Below are 21,765 nucleotides of genomic sequence, written 5' to 3'. Positions count from 1 at the left end.
TTGCAGCAGCAGAGCTCCAATCACTTTTAAAAGAAATATAAACATACAGAAATTCGGAAGAAGCAACTCCGTTCTTGACTTTCTTCATTTCTTCAATACGAGATGAATGTGCCGGGAAGGGACTCCTTAAAGGAGATCTCAAAAAGTTAGCAACATTACACTACAAGCACCGCAGAGCCGAAATACTTATTATCTCAAATAAGCCTGGATGACATTTGAGATGTCTCGACATCTATTGGCCTGCCAGCAGAGTGTGGGATCAACCAGCTCCTTTTCTCTCACTTCTTTTTTTTTTCCCCTTGCTTGCTCAACGTCCATGTTCATAAAATATTTAGCAGAAGCTCTTCAGAGGATGATACTGCCTATCCTATAGCCCCAGTGCAGGTTTACTGTGCTACTGAGACAGACATTCTGCCACCAGAGAAATCAAAAGAGCCGATGGAGTTGAATTACTGTACCAGGAGCTCACCGTCAGAATGACACTCTGGGCTCGATCCTCGCCTGGGATGCCAGCGTGAGCGGCACCGGACAAAACGAGCAAACACGCAGAACTGATCTGGTCCCTTTTGCCTGGTTATAAGGAGAAATGCTACTTTTCAGAATGGAAAACAGAAACATGAATGTTCTGCCTGTTTCCGAGCCCCAGCTGAGGACAGCTGACCATTTTTTACCTCTTGTTATTTTCTTCCCAGTGGAAAAAAAAAAAAGCAACGAAATCTGGAATTCAGATACACTGCTAAATTAAGCTATCAGTTGGGTAGCAACTCTAGTAGTACCACACATTTCTGCAGCAGCCTGCCATAAATTAAATAAGCTAGCGTGGTCCCCTCCTACCCCCTGAACTTTGTAACAACCTGTCCATCTTGTGTGTTCATAGCCTCCCCTATTAGTCCATAGATTTTGTGCTCCCACCACTATTTGATCTTTCCCTCCTAGTTTCATTAAATCAGCTACAGATTTCCCACGTTTTCCTGACGTTTTCCTGTATTAGAGCAAGCATCCGCTTTTAACCTTTTCATCTAAGCCTGCCTGTCTGAATGTACCTTTGAACCTCTGGTGCACTCTAAATCCCTATCATTTTCCCTATTAATTCAAGGGATAGATGTTTCTTTATTCCACCTTTGGCATTTCTCACCCTTAGGCATCCAGGAGCTTAAATCAGGCTGTTGCTAAACTGTCCTCCTTTAATAATTTTTATGAAGTGCAGTCCAATTATCTTTATCTTCCTTGGGGATCCATTCAATTAAGCGCAGTCGTAATGAGTGAATGGACACAGAGCACTGTAACCATATTTACATCCAGATTACTGGGAACCAGGTAAGATGACTTCAAAGCCATCAATATTTTAATACCTTAGCTTTTCATTTTGCTATCTTTAGTGTCAGGCACATTTAGAGAGACCAGCACAATTTGAGAGGCTGTTTTTAATTTCCTCCTTGGTTTGTAGAAATGAGGGTTTAGAAACGGCTGCAAACTACATGAATTTGTCTTAAAATAGGCTTCTTGCAGGTTAACCAAAACATTTCTCATGACACAAAACAAGCTGGAACGCTTCGTTCAGTTTCTTGGACATTTCATGAATTGAAGGTAACGTAAGAAACCAGTAAAGAACCAATATTTAAGTGGAGATGCTGAGAGCATTGAGAAGTCTCATTTAATGAGCATGCAACAGAAATGCTGAGCTAGAAACACCAGTTCTGAAGTGATTTTTCTCCCCCCTGAAAGACAAATGCTGGATCTGAACGTGGACCTGTCTCTCAGATACGGAATAGCTTTGACAGTTATTTTCGCGCCTGCTTTGAGGCGCCTTTGCATTGCAGGAGCAAGGTAGAAGGGTCCAACAGAGACTGAAAACCTGGTTCTGTTTCAACGCAGCTTAACATAAGAGTGTCATAGGCACTGATAAATGTGTCAATAAGCATTTGGAGAAATAACTGGTATCCAGGGAATTTATCTTGGTTGTAGTAGTTTCAGCTGAGTAAGTCAGATTTGTTAACATTTATTTTACACAAATCTGCATCCCAAATACTGCTCTTCGGCTCCTTTTCCTAACAACAAGAAAATGTCAGCAGCAAAACCAAATTTACTCCTCTAATAGCTTTCTCAAGATTTCCGGAAAAACAAACAAAACCAAAAAAACAATCTGTGGTACAGTTATGGGAGTGCTTAAACACATTTTTCAATTTAGACCTAATACAATTTTATGTTAATAAACCAGAAACTTTTGCCAATTCCAGATGTAATCCTGACACACAGCAGAGAGCGCTGGGAATAAGCGTGTCCCGTACCTTCAGGGCAGCCCCAGGATTGTGCCCAGAGCTGGTTGTTCTGCCTCGATCCAAGTGTCCCTTGCCCAACCTGGCACTCAGCCTGGGACACTCAGCACCATATTTCCATATACGACGTGCCAGCTTGCCTTGATTTCCCAGACCCAGGGCAACAGGGGAAACTAATGTGAAGCATATGGTTCCCCTGTAAGTTTTTAAAATACTTCAGAGGCAATGAGATAAATCTGAAAAAAGATGACTGTCCTGCCTTACCCTTTCCCCCTAATTATCACCTGCCTCTTTTTTCAGCTGATTTGCTGAGATTAAAACCTCTCTCCCACCAAGCTATCCCAATCTATGTCTCTGAAATTAATATAAACTGACAACCTTTCTCTACCCGTAAAGCCCAACATTAAAATGCTGGCCCCCACTGATGTCAAGGGGGCAATAATAGTTCTGTCATTTCCATAAAATGAGCATTTTCTTGCCAGAATTCAGATCCCTCCTCCGAGTACTCTGCCACCATCCCCCCGAGGGCTGCCAGCAGTCTCTACAGCACTTGTTTCTCCTCTTCAACTGCAAGCACGCTGCAGGCTTCAGCATTGCCTAGGATAATCTACCTGCTTAAGATTCAGCTAACTTTCCAGTTCTCTAAATAAAAAGAGCAGGGAAAGGTCAAGTCTGCCCTAGGTTGCGCTTGCAAAGTCTGCCACATCAGGTGGGAAGGAGCAGGCTGCGGTGCTCCTCCTGCTTCCCCAGCTCTGCCTCTTGTCTTCACCTCTGGAAAACTCCCCGTTCACCCGACCTTCTCCTTGGAAAGCACAGCATCTCCCCCTGGGTCAGCTTGCCCTGAAACTGTGCCTTGGGCAAGCCCCAAATCTGCGCCGTTCCCAGCCGGCAGCCCGGGTCCCCATGCTGGTCCCGCTGGCTGCCCCGGGGCACTCCGCTTGCTGCTGAGCTGCTGCCGGTGCTTTTATCCACGGCCGTGTTTGGGATTTCTCCCAAAGCCACTGTGCAGCTCTGAAGCAGAAAAGCGGCCCCAGACGTGCAAATGAAATGGGCACAAACCCCAGCAGAGAAATGCCCGTTGGCTGGCGCTCGGCAGAGTGCTCTGCAGGGGGGCCAAAAAAGTGCTGCTGGGGCTGATGTGGAAGGGAAGAAAAATCTCTGAGGTGCTGGAGGTTTTCACCGCTCCGGGTTTGGTCTCCCAGGCAGTAGCCTGCACGGGGGCCTCCCACTTGCTCGGTCCCTGCCATTGGTCATGGGGGAGGAAAGGAGAGAAAGGAAGAACAAAACCAGTTTCTGGTGCCTTCTCTCAGAAATGCAGCACATTGGGCTCTCTCAAAATGGACTTCACTGGACTTGTTATCTCTGGGGACTGCCTGAACATAAACATCTAAGACTATGTAAGTCCTTACTTTCATATTTGCTTCATAGCCATACTATCTGTGGCTGGGTGCTGAATGAACAAATGATCCTTCCCATGTCTTAGTTGATCAAGATCTCCTCATTGCATTGGACAGGCGACACTCCACGAACCACACAGTCCAATGGGAAAAATCCCAGAACTTAAGTTCCCCCTCCCCCTTCAGCCTCGTCCTCTCCTTCATAGGTCACTCCAACCCACCACTGATGCTACACTGATTTTCGTTTAATGTGTGAGGTATAAATGCTTTCTCCTTGAGCTATGTTCACAACTAGAGAAGGCAGAGCTCTGAGAATCATACTATATAGCTTACACTAGTGGAGTATGCTTCTGCATTTGGAAAAGCTGTACATTGTAAAATACCAGAAAGAAGAGGTACTAAAGGCAGAGCCTCACATAAAACCAAAATCACTGGAAGACGTTTTCCTAGTTTGGAAAGGACACAAGGATGCCATCATGAAACACGCAAAGTGTGTTGAGTATAGGCTGTGTAACTGCTTCCAAAGATAACACGCAAAGAACTAAGCAAGGCAGGTCTAGAAAGGGCTATAGATGCATGGCATTTATTTCTTCCCCAACAGAACGGGGACAAATGCCACTTTATTCAGCCTCCTGGTTCTTCTGCAATATTTTCTAGATCTTTGAGTTGCACAAATTTATGCAAGGAAAACATCAGCTTCATGAGTTTGAAGATTCTCCCAGGTTTCATCAACTGATACGAATTAAGACAAAAATATCACATCAAAGCCACGATGCCCCACAGTTGCTGCAGAAGCAAAGACCACGATCTCCACGCCGCAACCCAAACTTTTAGAGGCTTTGTATTCCAGACAGGATTTGGACTTTGCAAGTCAGCAACCCTCAACAACGGGAAACCTGGTATGATGGCTTTTAAACTCACCTCTCTGTCAAGTCCAGCAGCCACAGTGACAATGTCTCCCGTCTCGCTGTTAATAGTAAACATATTTTGCGATGGGCTCTGTGGGGTCTGAGTCACGATTCGGTATCTCACCATCCCGTTCGCTGTAGTGCTATCATCTGCATCATTTGCTGTCACTGTCATCACGTAGGTACCTTGGAACAAGAGAAAACGAAATATCAGGACGATCTCATTGCAGAGCAGATTGCAGTCCCATTGACTCAGGGTCATGCATTTTACTCAGAAATGCTACGGGGTAGACATCCCATTTCAATCCAGCCAGCCAGGCAAGGCAAGGATTATGAAAATAGCAACACTGCTGAGACTAGATGGTCTGTAAGGGTACTGATTACACATAACTGGTATATAGTGAGAAGTCATATGAGGATATCTATGATTAACTTCTAATTTTTTCTGTGATTGTAAGTTTTAGGGCAGCATTTTTTGTCCTGCAATTTCACATAGATTCTCACAGGAGATTTTTTCCTACCCAATCACTGCATTCACATGCATTCAGAAGTAGAGTTTAATAGTGGAAAGCCCATCAGACTTCTCAGTAGCTTCAGAAGGACCCCATCAACATGTCCATGCCCAGTGCAGGACGCAACTGCCTGCTGCCTCCAGTTCTTGGAGCAACGTCCACCTTTCTGGCCCCTTCTGGAGAAAAAAGAACATTTCTGCAGAGCAAATGGAACAGCTGCTGCCCAGCAGGACAGAAAATCAATGATTTGGTATGTGTGGCCAGCAATGTATTGAATCATTGGTTTGTTTCTTGCTAATCATCAGTGTCTTCATTTGCCTTGCAAAAAACAATCCCTACTTTCTAGATACTGTTGGGAGTGCACTGATGCACTGACAGGCTCATTATCACTGGAGTTTGGCAGCAGGGTGTTTTGCTAAAGTGGGAAATTATCATTATGAGGGTAAAAGATGTTACTTGATTGGATGGACTCCTGCAGCTGCATGGTCCTGTGACCCCCCCGAGCTCATAGGGCCCAGCTTTATGCTTGTTATATTGGTAGGAGAGAACGACTAAAAGGGCAGACACATACTGCTTACAAAAAGCAATCTGCAACAGTGCATGAATCTATCGATATGAGACCTGAACAGAGGAGTGGGAGGCAAAGAGAGACGGTGAAACCAGACATAACCTCGTTTAGTGACCACCAAAACCCAACAGCATCAATGGAAAGATGGAAGGTACTGCTTGAACACTGCTCATTTGGGAACTCTGAACAGGATGAACCAACTTATGAGCCTGCCACGCTGGAGGAGAGGCAAAGTAGTCCCAACAAGAACCTGAGCTGATTCAAGATGGAGCCACGTGTTGCTTTACAAAAAGAGCTGAGCTCGTTCTGCCCACTTGGTTAGATGTGAGCCACTGGCAAACTCGAGGACACGTGGCTACATCGGCATTGCATTGTGTCTCATCTAATAAGCTCAGATCCCCAGCTTGATCACAAAGCTACCAAGCTTCTAGTTCAGAGAAAGCAGAGAGCTGGAGAGCTTGCATCTGTTTGCAACAGAGTTCAAAAACATACCCCATGCTCTAATGGGCAGATCTACCAATGGCTGCAGCGTGCCCAAATTTTGTACCATAGCCAAGTGTCTTTAATCCACTTGGCACATAGGCAATCTATCTTCCCCAACTTTGGGAAAACAACGTTTCCCAGTATTAGCAAGAAGTGGCCTCATAAATTTGTATTTTTGCACTGTGGAAAGTGCTTTGCTGATCTCCTTCCCTCTGGTTCAATCAGGCTCTTTTTGTTCTCTGTGGTGATACATATCCCTGTGAGTTTTCTTAGTTCAATAAGAATTATAGATTAAAAAATAAATGAATGTGTAAAGCAAATTCTAATGATGAATACATTCCTATCTTTCTGCAATAATCCTGATTCATATTTGTGAAATGAAAACAAACTATTCAACAACTTGAACATTTTTCCGATCAATAAACTTCAGGAGAGGGAAGGAACACGGAATTGAAACAAGGCTGTGCAAGCAATGAATTTTCCCCTTTCTCTTCAAGCATTCTTTTTTTGCTCTTTTGCAAAACCAGTTATCACGAGACAACTGATACAAATAAAGAAGCCAACCCTTAGATAAGTACAGGGGAAATGTACAGGAGAAATTTAAATAGGAAATAAGCTGAATGAGATGTTTGATTTGGAATTTGTTATCTTAATGCATTCTATACTGAAAATGTCTCTGAACAGAATGTCAAAACCCAGGGCTAATGAAAACAGAAGTGGAAGAGGAAAACAATCTATTTCAGGACATGCACAGTCTTAGGACATGTTCCAAAAAACAGGTGGTATTCCGTGATTCACTTCTAGTGCAAGAAACAACTCAGAAAGGAAAGTTATTGGGGCTACTAAGTTCAGATGAGAGCACCCTGCAGCTGTGGTCCCTCCTCATCCGGGATCTCTCAGACTGCACTGTAGTTTCCAAAATAAACCAGGATGTGCGGGAGATAGTGGGTTCCCAACTTGGCAGGGGAACCCAACAGGCTGCAGCTGTGGTGGGCATGGGGTGAGCTGGCAGCAGCTATGCTGTGGACAGCGTAGCATTGTACTGAGCACATCTGCTCTAGAAAAAAGGACTACTTCAACTATGACCTACATCCCCATAAAGGGAGATGGGACTGGACAAATGTCTCTAAAGTCATGAACTGAGCACCAGGGAGCTGTATTTCAAGAGGCAGTCTGCTCCCTATCTCATATCTTTAATTTTGATTATGAAACCCCACCACAAAGAAAATGAAGAGAGGAACTTGGCATTAATTACTAACTTGTAACTTAATAAAGCGTCCTCTGCAAAGGGCCCTATGTGGGTGCAGCACTCTGCAGCGCATGACGGAACTGCAGCAGCCACTTCCTTCCCCAGCTCTCCGCTGCTCCCTGGGGCTGCTTGTCTGACCACAGTCTGCTGCAAACCGGCTGCAAATTACTTCTCCCTCTCTGCAGTCTGGATGGCGGCTGATATGTCCACTCCTGCTCCTATGTGCACACATTCCCCACCTGGCAACGTTGACCCAAGAATAAGAGTGTGACGGCATCTCCTGTTACCCATGCTGAGGGTACCACTCCCAAGGACCGCCCCCAGGGGATCTGCTGGTGTAACCTACATTCACCATCTATGTTCCACTCAGTTTTCTGTACATTTAGTCTGTCTTTAAGCAAGACGTATCCTCTAGATACCTGCGTGCTGCTGCAGTGAATGACATAAACATATATCTGTGCACAAGAATATTCAATAGAGCGACGTGGGTATATATACTGCTACAGAGTCTAACATCTTCTGGGTGCTATATAAAGTCTTCCACTATACTAAGATGGTTGGTGATGATTTACCTGCTATAAAAGTAAATAACGTCATGTTTCTACATCTTATGCATGGGGATATATCTTCAAATACTTTATATTAAAATAAAGGAAACACATCCCCATATCCAGCCCCTATTACTACACAAATTAGGCAAATATACAGTGGCAGACTGCACAGTTCTTAAATGCTTGAGGATTGAGGCTGGTATTGTTAGAGTTTAAGTGAAAAAGTACAGACTGTCCAACCTGGCCTGCAGGATGTGTGCGTGCATTTTGTGGAAATCAAAGTTATCAACCACACCATCTTTAAATCCCTGTACCCTGCCCAAGCAGAGAATGGCAGCAGCTACTACAGACCAGAAACACTGGGAAAACTCCTCCAAGCCCCACTCAAGACCCCCACGCTGTACTCTCTCATTTTTGGGTCAGACCCTGCCAGTGGTGATGGAGCTGCAAGAGAGGTGCATAAACGGGGCAAGAGGGACTTTATGCTTTCAGTGTGCGAGAGAAGCATTAGCTTTATTTTTCTGCTCTGAAGGGCTGGCTCTCAAGCCCGCTGACAACATTAAATGAATGCATGAAGTGCCAAAACTTGGGAATTTGCCCCAGTCTGCACAATGTATCACATAACGAATACCCAGTCCAGACGGTGTTTGATATAACTGTATTAAACTACACACCTGGCCTACTAACTCAGTTAGATAACCTGTTGAAAAAAAAACATTTCTCATCAAATCAGGCACATGGCATGTTAAATAAAATACCTAACCTAGTACATCATGTCAATATTAAATCAAATTTGTTGCATGTTGAACAGCTCTTCTGAGAAGCAGATTGAATTATCACGCACAGCTAGTGATGACAAGATTACTGTGCATTAGCTTTCATTAACTAATGTGCCAAGTTCATATATCACCTGAGTTAAAATGTATGGCATGATGAAGGAGACCTATCAATAAAAGGCAAGACCCCAAGAATCTGCAACTTCACAATGCATTCTCTTTTATTTCCCAGAGACCGCAATCTCCTAGGCATTATTTTGTCAAATGAGGTATTTTTGTTTCAATCTAACAATGGACAAGACACATGAGAGAGATGCTTGAAAGCACCCCTTATGGAAAATATTCCCATTAGATTAATTAAGCTTTCTACAGGATAGGCAAAATAAAACCTTACAGAATCTGGGGGGATGGAAGCAAAGTGAGATAATTTTTACCTGTATATTCATTTTTGTTTATCAATTTTAAAATTAATTGCATCTGCTTGTAAAAGACTGCAAAAAGATTTTGTTAGGTTCACTAGGTCTCATTTGATCTGTACATCTTAAGTAAAAAAAGAAGCAAAACAAGAAAGATAGCTGCCCTGTGTATGTATAAGCAGATAAGCACACAGTCGTAAACAAACGTCTCCCCCAAATCACTCCGGAATCTGAGAATCAGCTCAATTCCTTTTAGCTCAGACGGTCCCAAAGCATGCCAAGGACTGCTAATTCACATCACGTTGTCTGCAATCTCTGCTCTCCCATCTATGCAACTTCATTTCTCCGTAAAGACTGAGCTTTCACGGTTTTAAGGCATACAAACAATATCTTAGCACAGTTGTGCTCCCAAACTCTTTGTTACAATTGCTTTATAATTACCATTTTTCTAAGCTGGTTTGATATCCATTAGTTAGATTTAATGCATGTAAAAGAAAGAGCTAATGGGCACTTATCAGGAATCCAAGTTAAAAAAAAAAAGATTAAAAAACCTTTCACTTTGCCCTTTATATCACATATCACTATAAAAATACACAATCCTCTCTGTCTACTCTTGTGATATAAAGAGAAAAAGCTAAAACTTCATCCAGTTTTTACTGATAAAGCTGATTCTCTATTCAGCTTTATCTTACAGTTTATGTTTTTTAATGGCTGGTAAATGGTTGCAGAATCATTAAAGGTTGGTTAACCTTCTCAGTCTAATTTTGACCTACAAGATACTTAATTTAATCATTCCCCCATAGAAAAGGATTGAATCATTATGTGCAGACATGTGGTGATGGCCGTATTACATTAGATCTTCATTAACCCAAGTTAATAATGGCTTTGTACTAATGGAAACCTCCCCTTCCTCCTAATTTTTTTTTTCCCCAAATTGGAAAACTCACTTAGTGAACAGCCTGCATCCGATGCTAGATAGAGAGAAGACAGTAATTGTTGATGGGAAGATTAAATACTGAAAAGCAGTGTAAAATTTACAAAATTTCCTAAAAATAAAATTTTCAATTCAGAAGAGTTTCCTGATACTAGTTTTCTTCCCCACAGAGGATGGGAATCTCATGCCCCTACTCACAATAGGAACACTTCATCCTTTAAGTGATTTCATTCATTGCAACAAGGTCTCAGGAACTGAAAGCATGCTAGAAAAGCAAAGATGTCAAAACCAAGTTACAATTTAACTGCATCCCACATGCTCTAGATAGAAAACTAAATAGAAACAGCACTTTCCTTCTGAATGATACTCCTTCAGTCATAACTGATAGCTACTGTCATTCTCTTTCACCATTAGTTTTGTAATCATTGGCAAATTTTGACCTTTCAAGCAGCTAACCTAATTCATAAAAGATGCCACTTCCTAATTAGCGGAGACATCAGATTCTCAGCCTCAAACAAGTCAAGAGCCAATCTAATGAGAATAGAGCAAGTGGGTCTGCAGAGATGACTGAGCAAGTCGAAGAGGCTGCTGTCATCTGGAACTGAAATAATACCTTCTTATTGTTAAAAATGAAATAAATATGTCCAGAGAGAAAAATGAACGGATGCACCGAATGCAGCATACACATGGGCATGGCCAGATTTGAAGATAACTCCTGTACAGCAGCCTGCAGCCTACTGAGACCCCGTGTACCGCAGAGAAACAACAGAAGTAAAACTCCAAGATGGGCAAAAGCACATTCAGCCTCTGAGCAAATAGTTTTGACTGCATAAATTGATGAGCCTCAGCTTGGCGGAGTTCCTACAGATGAATCCTCTCGATTCCCAGAGGCAAATTCAAAAAATGGAGAAATGGACTTAGGACAAGATATCCTGAACACCATCACCGAACTGTGCTTAAAAGTACGCTTAGGTTTCATGCTTAACTGAAGGCATATGCAACTAGGGAAATCATGCAGACCCGGCTGCACAAAACCTGAGACTTAACCCACCTTCCAGAAGGCTTGAATCCAATCCTTGAATTTTGACAATGTAGTATAAAGTAATACAACGAATATAATACATATATTATAATACAATGTAATATACTATCATAGCACGTAAAAAAAATACTAGAATATATATAATACTATATTATTTGTAACTGCTGGTTAAAGGGAGGCAGAGCGTGGACTATTGCAGTGTTGTAACTCCCTTCTAGAGTGGTCTCGGAACATGACTTCCACATTTTTTTCCTTTATATCAACTTGGCCATTTTTTCTGGAGGGAAAAACCAACAGTCTGGGGATTTGCATTTTTTCACACCTACAGTCCTATAATTCACTTCCTTGCTTTTGGGACTGGATGCTTCTGAAAAGGAAATTAAGAGCGCAGATTTCATAACCACTCACCTTGAAACAAAATGGAAAGCACTACCACGTGTCTGCAGAAAAATAATTTCTTATCTTAAAATCGTGCTCGGCTGAGCAAAAGAACTTAAAAAAGAATATTGTGTATCCTAAGTCTGTGTGTAATGTGTGAGAGAATAGAGACAGGCTGGACAAAGCCATTTTTAATAGCATATAAAGTGCAAGGATAAGAGTAGCACCTACCCAAGCTGCAGAAGACAGCACTGCATTGATGCCCGTATTTAGGCTTGTGATGAACCCAGAAGTAATGCACCCCACCTGTGAAGAGCTCTGGGACGACCGGAAGAATCTGTTGAGACCTATTCTGGCTCTTGAAGATTTTACCTTTACGTGATCCCCCTGAAACATAGGGCATTTGCATTATTTCTAGCTTTCAGAGCTATCACCAGGAACAGGCACCTGGCACACACTCCGGCCTCCCCGTGCCACGTCTCTGCCAGCAGCCGAGTCAGCCCAGGTCCATGAACCTGTTCAGGTGCTCTGCTCAATTAGGGCCTTCCTAAATAAAGAGTACTAAAATCAATCTACCTCCAAGCTCGTAAAAGAATATCGAGCCTTTTAATTATAAGCAGCACTACGGTGTTTTTGGAATAGTTCGTAATGAAAAAAAAAGGGTTTCCACTTGGTGTCCAACTCACTTCAAAAAACAAAGCATCTTCTCTTCGTATCTCTGGCACTGCTGCTTTCGTTTCCTCTCCTGCCACCCTGCAACACCCGCCCTGTTCCTTCACTGAAAGAACAACCTGCAGGACACCAGGCATCTCTTCATGAATTGTACTGTCAGGTTGGAGAAGAGGAACAAGCCAGAAATGCAGAATCCAAATTCTCCACATGAATATATATATACACACACACAGAGAAATGCAACTATATGCTTTATAAGATGAATTTCACAAGCCTTAAATTGCAGTTTAATTTGAAAACTAATTCAGCCTCATAATTGGCTTTCTGTTCAAATCACTGAGGCTAAAGATTTAAATTCTTAATATTCAGATGACTTTCAAGTTTCTGGCCCCATCTGTGCATTAGTCCATGGTGTTAATCTCTGAGGGAATCTCTGCTGGCATAGAAATAAAATAAACAAACTGGGACACTAGTAGAATAATCAGCTTTTAAAATCCTTGTTTTTTTTATATACTGCTTATTTTTATGAGATTTCTTTAACTCAATTTGCCACATATAGATTTGGCTCCCAGCTATTTAATTTTTCACGTGGCACGCTATCAACAATTATTGTATCAGAGTTCCATGAAATCAGGAGGAGATGGGGAAATTTTAAATTACAACATTTCTCATGTAAGAAATACTAATATCCCTTTGTTTTGGAGGACTGTCCATACTTAGCACTCTTTCATAGCACTGCCAGGGAGGGTGGCAGGAGTAAACTATCCTACACAACACCATGAGAAGGAAGGAGCTGGATGAAACCCTCGTTTAAAAGAAGCCACTTGGACTTTTGCTATTGATGCAGCCAGAGAGTTAGTGAAGTGGAAAGGATGAATGGGAATGGAAAAGGCCAGTCTGACAGGAACAAATTGTTTTGGAGAGATGTGTTAATTTTTGACAATCTTTCTGTTAAAACAAAATAGATACAACCCAGAGCAAAGCACTCTAGTCACTGTGGAGCGTTTCACATTGACCTTTTCAGAATTGAATGCTTCAGTTAAGTAAGACATCCACATCCTATCGTAAGGTACATTTTGTGGTGGTTATATCAAAACTAAGCTTCTGCAGTGACCAAAATAATCTTTCTCCATCACATTTTTGTTTTGTGATTAAATTACCTTTTTTCTTTTACATTTAAGCATTTTCATTCTATCTTATCGAGCAATTTTCTTTTGGAAACTGTAGGATTTCTTTTGAAACAGCACTCCCCAAGGACACCCCTGGGATGCTGCAAGCCCAGCGGTACAAGTGCAGGGGCTGGGCTCATGGCAGGCAGTAATTGGTGTTGTACAGAGGGGAAAAACCCACGCCAAGCCCCAGCTCCTGCCTGCCGTAAGGCGGTGGAGCTTGCGTGGTGCGGCTCAGAGATGTGGGCTTTGAAAAGGCAGCAGAATCCTTGCAGGGCAGGCGGCGTTGGGCAGCGAAGCTGTGCAACCCATCCCACTTTATCAGTGCTTGAAAAGCAACTTCTGCAGCTCCAGGAGAACTCTGCTGATTAAGGCTGCCAGAGGGACCAGGGGAATTTCAGCTCGAGCTTGCAGCTGCATTTTTAAAACTTGGCTGTGTTCTTCATATAGAGGCAAAGTTCAAAGAGGCAGAACATTATTCAATATGAGTAAAACACGGTCTTTTAAGATACACTTTCAAACAGTGGCATGTTAAATCAAAACAACTCATGGAGCGGGAGAGTAAGGAAGAAAGATGGTGCTGTGGAAAAGAAAATCCTGCATCACTATTCCTGTTCTGCATTTTTGGAAGGGCCTGCATTTACACATTTAAATTTTCCAGCTGCATGACCTTAGGCTAGATAAACTAAAAATGCATTAAAATGTTTTCCAGAGAGTATCAGAAAAGGAAAAAGAAATGCAATTCAGTTTCAGAGCCAGCACACATTTGAGGATGTACAGAGGCTGTGACATGCATGTTCACACTATGGAGAACTTTACTCCACCAAGAATGAGCTCCTGATTTCAAGAACACTATGCTACAGTGTAAGACGCTATCTCAATTAAGTTATTAGAATCTTAACCAGCAACAACAACCTATTATAATTAATAATACTTGATGATTTCTTTTCTATTCCTGTCAAGGATTGCTTCAAGGTGACTTGCACATCGCAGAGAGCGTGCTCCTTGGAAACCCAGGCATTCTGAGCGCTCTGCAGTCTGGGAAGCCCCTTCACTTAAACCCCATCAGACTGTCTCTAATGAGTCTCTTCACATTGCTGGCAATTATTCCAGCTCTTGGACAATCCCCTTTGAAGGACATTTGTATTTTAGGCTAAAGCAAACTTGCTTCTTCCGTGGGAGGCTAAGCACCCAGCAGCATCACACTGTGCCGCAGGTTGGAGTACACATCCTTCCTGCATTCCCATTTTCTTGGTTCACTCTACCTCCTTTTGGCTTATTCACTGCAGCGTCAGTAGGTCGCATCTTACTTGGCCACCCTCCATTCCCTGCCATCGTCAGGCACAATTTGCAGCTGTCCTACGGGGTCAGAGATGAGGCACGGCGCTCTCTTCCAGCTCACTGCATCCTGGCTACTAAGAGGGGACCGTGCTGCACTTCATGGTGCAGCATCCTCTGGAGGCACAGCCCTGCCTGCAGTGTGTGCACACCGGATGCCTTCGCTTTGCCCTGTACCCCGGGGTGTGCTGGCACAGCACCACAGGGCCCTCTCCTGTTCACTTTGAACGGGATCTGCTCTATTGATCCTGCTAAAGCCTTACAGGGGCTTTCCCTGCAGCTCAAGGTCAGTGCGCCCTGCTCAGTCTGTGCTCAACAGCATATTTTTGATGGTCTTGCTCTGCATAATTTTCATGGGTAGAGCTTGAGCTCTGTATGTCCCTTTTTTCCTTTTTTTAAATCTGGGCAAAATTCCTACTGACTTCAAACAGTCATCGGCTGCTCGCACTAGCTGCCCTCAGAGTCAGCAGTTGTTTAGGATACTCTAATACTCCAGCTACTTTTCTCATAAGAGGTGTGCAGAATTATTAAGAACATTGCAGATACTGTGGTAATCGAGTAATACTGCATTTTTAATCACAGCCATTATAAATGGGCATATGGAAGATGTGAGAAATAACAATTGTACAGGATATCCAGGGAAGCATTTTCAGTCCTCAGGCATAGTTCAATAGCAATGAAGAGTGGAAAATGAATGCTGAACTCCTGTAACATATAATAAGATTTTTTGGTTTGCTTGAAGCAAATCTGTACTTTATACATGGATATACACACATACGTATATATATTTATAGAAGCATATACATATATAACTTACTGTTGAATCAATACTGAACACATTTTGCTGTTACCTCTAAGAATATGCAATGTCTTTCATTTGTCAGCCATTGCCACAAATGATCATGAATTCCGCCCACATCTTTTTTCTCTTGCAAAGGCTGGTGTGGTAGCTCCTTAGTTATTATAATCGTCTGAAGCATCTTGAACTATAAAAAAGTTTCCAAATCTCTGCAAGATCTACGCTTAGCTAAATACATTGTCTAGACTTGTCTCTACACAAAACAGGGATACATAACTCGGAGGCAAAGGAGGAGCACGCAGACATCCACAGTAACTCTATGACCTCTCTATCCCTTTCTCAAAGACACAACATCATGTTTATTGCCAAGTACGTGGAATGAGAGCCTCAGATACCCCAATTCCCAGGAGGTTCTATAAAAGCAAAGAACAGAAATTCAATGCTAATATAAACCTTTAAAAGAATACCGATTAAACAGGAAAGAGGGAAAAAAAACCCCAAAACATCAAAGACAAATGTAATTGCTTTTGAATAAAACCAGATTGCTTTCTACCTACCTGCCTTAAAGGCAAGCACTCCAGCCTGGGATACAGAATACCAAAAATCACTGGTAGAAGCAGAGGCACAAGTATTTTGTAGGCAAAGTTATCCTATTCTGATTTAATAGCTCAAAGGCTTATCGGGATTTCAGACAAGAAAAGGATGCAATTTACTGCTTCTTTCACACAAATGAGCAGAGCTAGTTAAAACATTTGGGAACACTTTGAATATTGATCTGCCCTAGAATAAGATATAAGAAATTTGATTTGCTATGGAAATGTTGTATCAATCTTCAAACCTTGATATGCCCCAAAGTGGCCTTCAAATGAAAGCTGGAAAATCCTCCAGGAAGATGTCATTAGAGCCATCAGTTCAGGGACTTCTTGCGTCCCCTCTGCCGAGCAGGACCGGGATCAGCACTTTGAAGCCGGTACGTCACCGCCCAAAGCATATCAGGAAGGGAGCTGTACCTATTCTTCCCTCAAAAGTATTGTCACGTTCTGTCCCCACTACATGTCACCACAGCAGCCCATTCCTCACAATGCTGAAAGACAATCAATCACGACTGCGAATCACCTTGTTAAAAATAGTGGCCACTGGAGACTTTCCTATGACACCTCAGGCAGCGGAGAAGCCATGATAAATGTTTGCTGACACAAAGCAAAGTCACACGGTATTTAACCCCTCAGCTGGCAAACAACCAAGGATAAAATGTGTCTTGGAAAAATCTCCCTCCGATTTCAGTAGACTTACAAATGTACTGGTGACAGTTTTCACAGTATAATTTCTGTTTAAAGAATGAATACACTCATATTAGTTATGCTCAGCAATAAGCTAAAACCACCCTGCTACCATATTGGAAACTGCAGGGTTACACCGCGCTTAAATAGCAAATCAACAGTAGAGTTGAAAAGAAAACATTAAAGACCCTTATAACTGTATTTTTCCAAGCGTATAAACATGTTCATGTAAAAATCATCACTTGTATTCCGTGTACAGCTTACACCCTCACTAATTTTTCACCCATAAATTTTCTGAAATTCTACTTTGGGTTTTTCCCCACTTCACCCTCTGTAAGAGAAGTCCATGGGGACGGAGGATGAGCCAGCAATTTCAGTGGGAATATTCCCACTTCAATAGGTTTGCATCAGGCCCCAAGTAAGAAAGTATTTTCTTCACACTTTGGGACACAGACCTATTTGGAGTCTGACTCGGTGCCAGATATTGAGTTTGCAAATGACTGGATTAAATATCAAGGAGGCAGATACTGAGCATTTCAGGGACGGGGTCAGTGAAAGGCCACTGCCGGGTTTGCTTTCAGTACTCTGTAGTTAGAATAACAGCCCTGTACACGTGTAACGAGCGTGTGAGAATGGCAATACAGAGAATTACTCTACAAAACCGCTGCTTTTGCAAATTCCACATCTAGGGAGGGACTACCAGGATCCCTCTAACCCAAGTCTCCACTTTCTCTGCATCCAGAGAAAGAGATACCAGCTAGATTGTTCTCAGCTCTATCAGTCTTCCACGAAGAGCCAGCAACAGCAAACATCTCCTACATTCCCTCTATTTCAAGAGGAGGCAAAGCCACCGTGCCAGATTAATATTTGAAAGCCTGGGATAACTTTAAGACTTTTTTTCAACTGTACCTGGTTTAGAGCCTTCATCAACAGATCCATTATAGACTTGGTTTATAAACTCCGGTCTGTTGTCATTCATATCAATCACATAGATGTAAAGGTCAATAGGATTCTCCACCTTGTTTCCATTCATATCCACCGCATGAGCCCGGAGCTGGGAATAAGCACAATGAAAGCATAATATCAGCAATTGGCTTTGTTGTAGAATTGAGAGATCATGTTCTGTAGGAAACGACTTCACCTCATAAATACTTTCTCAAAATTGAACTGAGCAGGTATCTAATTCCAGCAGAAAGCAGCAACGTGGTTTCCATCTAGACTCTACACACAGACAGTTTTTCAAGGCTTCACATAATATTAAAATAATATTTTAAAACGGCAATTGTCAGTGGAAACACTTTAACTCTGGTGTAGTGATGCTATCTCCTTCACTGCTAATAGACCACTATATTTTAAGACGTGGTGAACCTTGTCTGACAATCTGAAAAGCAAATTTTGCTTAGTTCCAAACACATCAAGGAAGTGAGTTTGACCTGAGAGGTTTCTTATGGGAACCTGCAGCCCTTCACACCCACAAAAACAGGGATTATTAAGTGAAGAGATTTCAGAATGGCATTAGTATTGTTTATTCATGGTCTCTAGAAACAGCAACAGCTACCGACCCCATTGCTCTGTGCACCAAAAGACATTACAAAAGTCCCTTTCCTTCAAACGATGGGAGCCCCTGTGACACTAAGAATGAAATATTTTTCTCAGGCTTAACTAAAATATCCAGTGATGAAGCATTACAATAACCAGAGCCACAGTGTTAAGTCCTCAGTTAAAGTGGAACTGCGGCTTTATCTTATTAGCAATAACCATCAGTAATAATGCTCGAAAACAAGAGCATCTGTTTTCTGAACAAAAGGGACAGATACAGCATGTCAAAATGAGTAATTAATAAAACAAAGCAATCAACAGTAGTCTGGAACAATCAGTAATCAGGTAAAAAAAAAAGGATAGCTTTCTCATTAAAGGGAACAGATGGCTACTCTAAACGGTGTGTGCGCTGAACGGAGCTGCCGATGTTGGCTTCAGGGAAAAAAAAAAAGACAAGTGAGGAAAGGGCTGCACGGCCCCTGGTGATGGCAGGGCAGCGGAGAGGCATCGCCTGAGCGCGAGCGCTGCAGATTTTGTTTGTCACCGCTCCTCATTTCAGCACCAATGAGCATTGCTGAACCTCCACACCGCCAACAGAAATCGGGGACGGCGCTCAGGACGGCTGTGTGACATCCCGCAGGGCTGGCGGGACGAAGAATGAAGGCTTCAGAGGACGTTAGCTTGGTGCAAGGGCTGGCTGGAAGACCGGGGCTGAGGGACAGGGGACCTACTCACCGCCTCATGGTGAGCATTTTGTATGATACCAGCCCCGCGAGCGTGCCGACACACACCAGCTCATGCCTTCAGAGGGAAGGAGGCCTCTCTGGTTCCTCCCAGCAGCTCCCCGGGCCATTGGGATGCTGCCGGGAGTCAGAGCTCCTGTGCCGAGGAGGTCTCTAGCTCCTCTGATGCATGACAAATAAATGTGCTAATTGCATTAGCGCTGGTTTCTGTCTTTCGCTCTCGCTGTGCTGTGATTGATGCAACTTTCTCCTTCATGTATGGCGTTCAGAAGTCCATAGCTTAACAAAAGAAACTGCATGCTATTAGGATGGGCTGGATTAACATTTAATCAAGCAAAGAGAACAAATTGCCACGTGAAATGAGCTGGGAGAAACCCAGTTTTTTTAAAGGAAGTTAAGCAGCACTTTTTCTTTAAAGACTGAAGAAGTCTGGCTTCGTTTTCAATGCAGGATGTACCATTTGTATTTCATGACTTGTAATGCTCTTAATATCTGCATTTCTTGCCTGCATACAAACTGCTTTGACTCCCAGCTGTTGAGCTATCCTTCATCGCGTCAGATGTAGCAATTCAATAACTTTACCAATCAGAGGTCAGACCGCCTTTGAAAAAAAGTAATTTGGAGCTAAAATTAAAGTTATTATCTTCAAACTGCGGCACCACTGGGCTCTCTCTTGCTGCATTTCCAGCAGCGGAAACGGTTCCATTCAGAGATAAAGCAGAGAGCAAAGCTGGTATCTTCCCCCTCAGATCTGAGTCTCCCCCTGCAAATTTTTAATTACATTTGATAGCTTTTGTCTGAAATCTCCAGGAGTAAGGGATTTCTCAGCAATGCACATCTATCTGCTTGTTGCACTCACTAAGCACGTGCCCACAAATGCGTTACTGACTGCACTCAAGGAAAAAAAGATTCAATAAGCAAGACTGCAGGAATCTCATCGAACCTGCGGTGACAGGCACAAGTGTCACCTCTGCCCTGAGCCCAGCACCAGCCCCCAGGCTGAGTTATGGGAAGGAGCACAGTGCCTGGGGACACGGGCACTGGTGTGAGCACTGGTGCCCTGACTAATGGCTTTTGGGCAGCCAGGAGGACAGCACCCGCGCCCCAAGCCCAGCGCAGCAGACCCTGCGCCTTTACATCCTAGATTGTGCTGGTGTCTGGGTGTCCGTAGCTGCTCTTCTGCCCTCCAACGCAGTTGATGCTGCTGCCCTTTCTGCAGGGCAGAAACTGTCCTGGTTTCGGCAGGGATAGAGTTAATTTCCTTCCTAGTAGCTGGTACAGTGCTGTGTTTTGGATTTAGGATGAGAACAGTTTATTATTTGCATAATATCAAATGAAATACCTTGCAGAGGATTCTGAAAAATTAATACAGGTAGCTGGCTAATCTCTAGCTGGTGTATCGCTCCGCTGTACACCAGCCAAGGAGCTGGCTCAATATTCTTTAACAAATATTGTTTAAAAGTATGACAATCATTGCTATCATATTCAGCAGCAGCTACCACAGGTCTCCAAGGTTTTTCTACTGACAGTTTCCAGTGTAAATGTAGCTGTTGGCATACAAATGATTCAATATCATGATTATTGATTACACTGGAGGCTGGTGGTATCTGAAGGTAGTTAGTCAAAGTCAACACAGTGAATTGTGTTAAATATGAATATTACTTAGGCACTAATACTACTAATACAAATATATCTTATCAATCAGTGACAGAGCCTTTAAGCAATAAGCATACAATGTCATGCCTAATTTCTGTGCTCTTAATTGTGATTAAAAGTTCAAATTAGAGTATTGAGACATAAATGGCTGGCGTTACTCACTAGAACTTGGTTCAAAACACTGGAATTGGCTCTCGTATCCCGTAATTTCTAGTAAACTTTTTTGTCTCCTTGCACTTCAAACAACTCCTTCTCAGACTATAACCCACCTGTTCTGCTCCAGCCATTTCTGAGACAGTATTTTATCAGTCTGATGCTGAAGGCATACACATGTGTCTGGGACTGGATTAGCACTTACTTCAAAGTTTCCCCATAATGCACATTACTTGAGTATCATAAGCAATGACTACTTACTGACACATTTATGCTGATGACTTTTGAAAACAGAGTTTGAAAAACGTCTTGGAAAACTAACCTGCCAATTTACTATCCCTTGTACTTGCCAGACCTAACTGCAGCTTGATATGAAACTGGCATCTGGATCAGAAAAGACATTCAGAGTCACTAATTCTGTCAGCAGTACAAATGGGACTTTGGGAACGCAGTTGAATAAGGCCAAGAGAACTCATGCATATTAAATATTACTACCTGCTGAAACTTATTTGGCATGCAATAAACATTAAGGGGTGACTATAAGGGGAAATGCAACAACACATGCCTGCTGCAGTGAGATGACAGTAAGACGGGGGGAATGAGCTCGTGCTTGTGCTGGGAGTGTGCCCCAAGGCTGCGACCCCAGACACGGGCACTAAAGACGCTGGAGCGGCTCCCACAGCATCACTCAGTGCAACACGTGCAGTTCTGCACCACAATGTGGTGTGGGTTAAGTGGCTGCAAAGCCCTTCTCATTTTTCTCTGCTCACATTTGCGGCTGACTCTGCATCTGGGCTGTCTGCAAGGTCCCTGGAGAGTTTGTACACTGGTTTGTAGCACAGATGAGAAAACAGATGAGGCCAAAATACAGCTGAACTTGCGATCACTACCACTGCCAGTTGTGCTGGGAGGTTGACGCAGGAATG

At 42.8% G+C, this 21,765-nt stretch overlaps 1 protein-coding gene across 1 annotated transcript in view; it reads right to left on the bottom strand.

The window, feature by feature from the left end:
* Window positions 1-21,765, bottom strand: part of CDH4 (cadherin 4, type 1, R-cadherin (retinal)) — a 188,882-nt gene that overhangs the window by 80,584 nt on the left and 86,533 nt on the right. Inside the window, exons 5-6 of the mRNA XM_009326875.1 lie at window positions 17,658-17,802; window positions 4,595-4,767 (exon numbers count right to left, since the gene is read on the bottom strand). Of these exons, the coding sequence (XP_009325150.1) occupies window positions 4,595-4,767; window positions 17,658-17,802 (318 nt within the window). The remainder of the gene's footprint in view (window positions 1-4,594; window positions 4,768-17,657; window positions 17,803-21,765) is intronic.

Source organism: Pygoscelis adeliae, unplaced genomic scaffold, assembly GCF_000699105.1.
Source record: "Pygoscelis adeliae isolate BGI_AS28 unplaced genomic scaffold, ASM69910v1 Scaffold286, whole genome shotgun sequence".
Taxonomy (NCBI): domain Eukaryota; kingdom Metazoa; phylum Chordata; class Aves; order Sphenisciformes; family Spheniscidae; genus Pygoscelis; species Pygoscelis adeliae.
The sequence above is the reverse complement of the archived record's forward strand: the minus strand, read 5'-3'. Positions and strand labels throughout refer to the sequence as shown.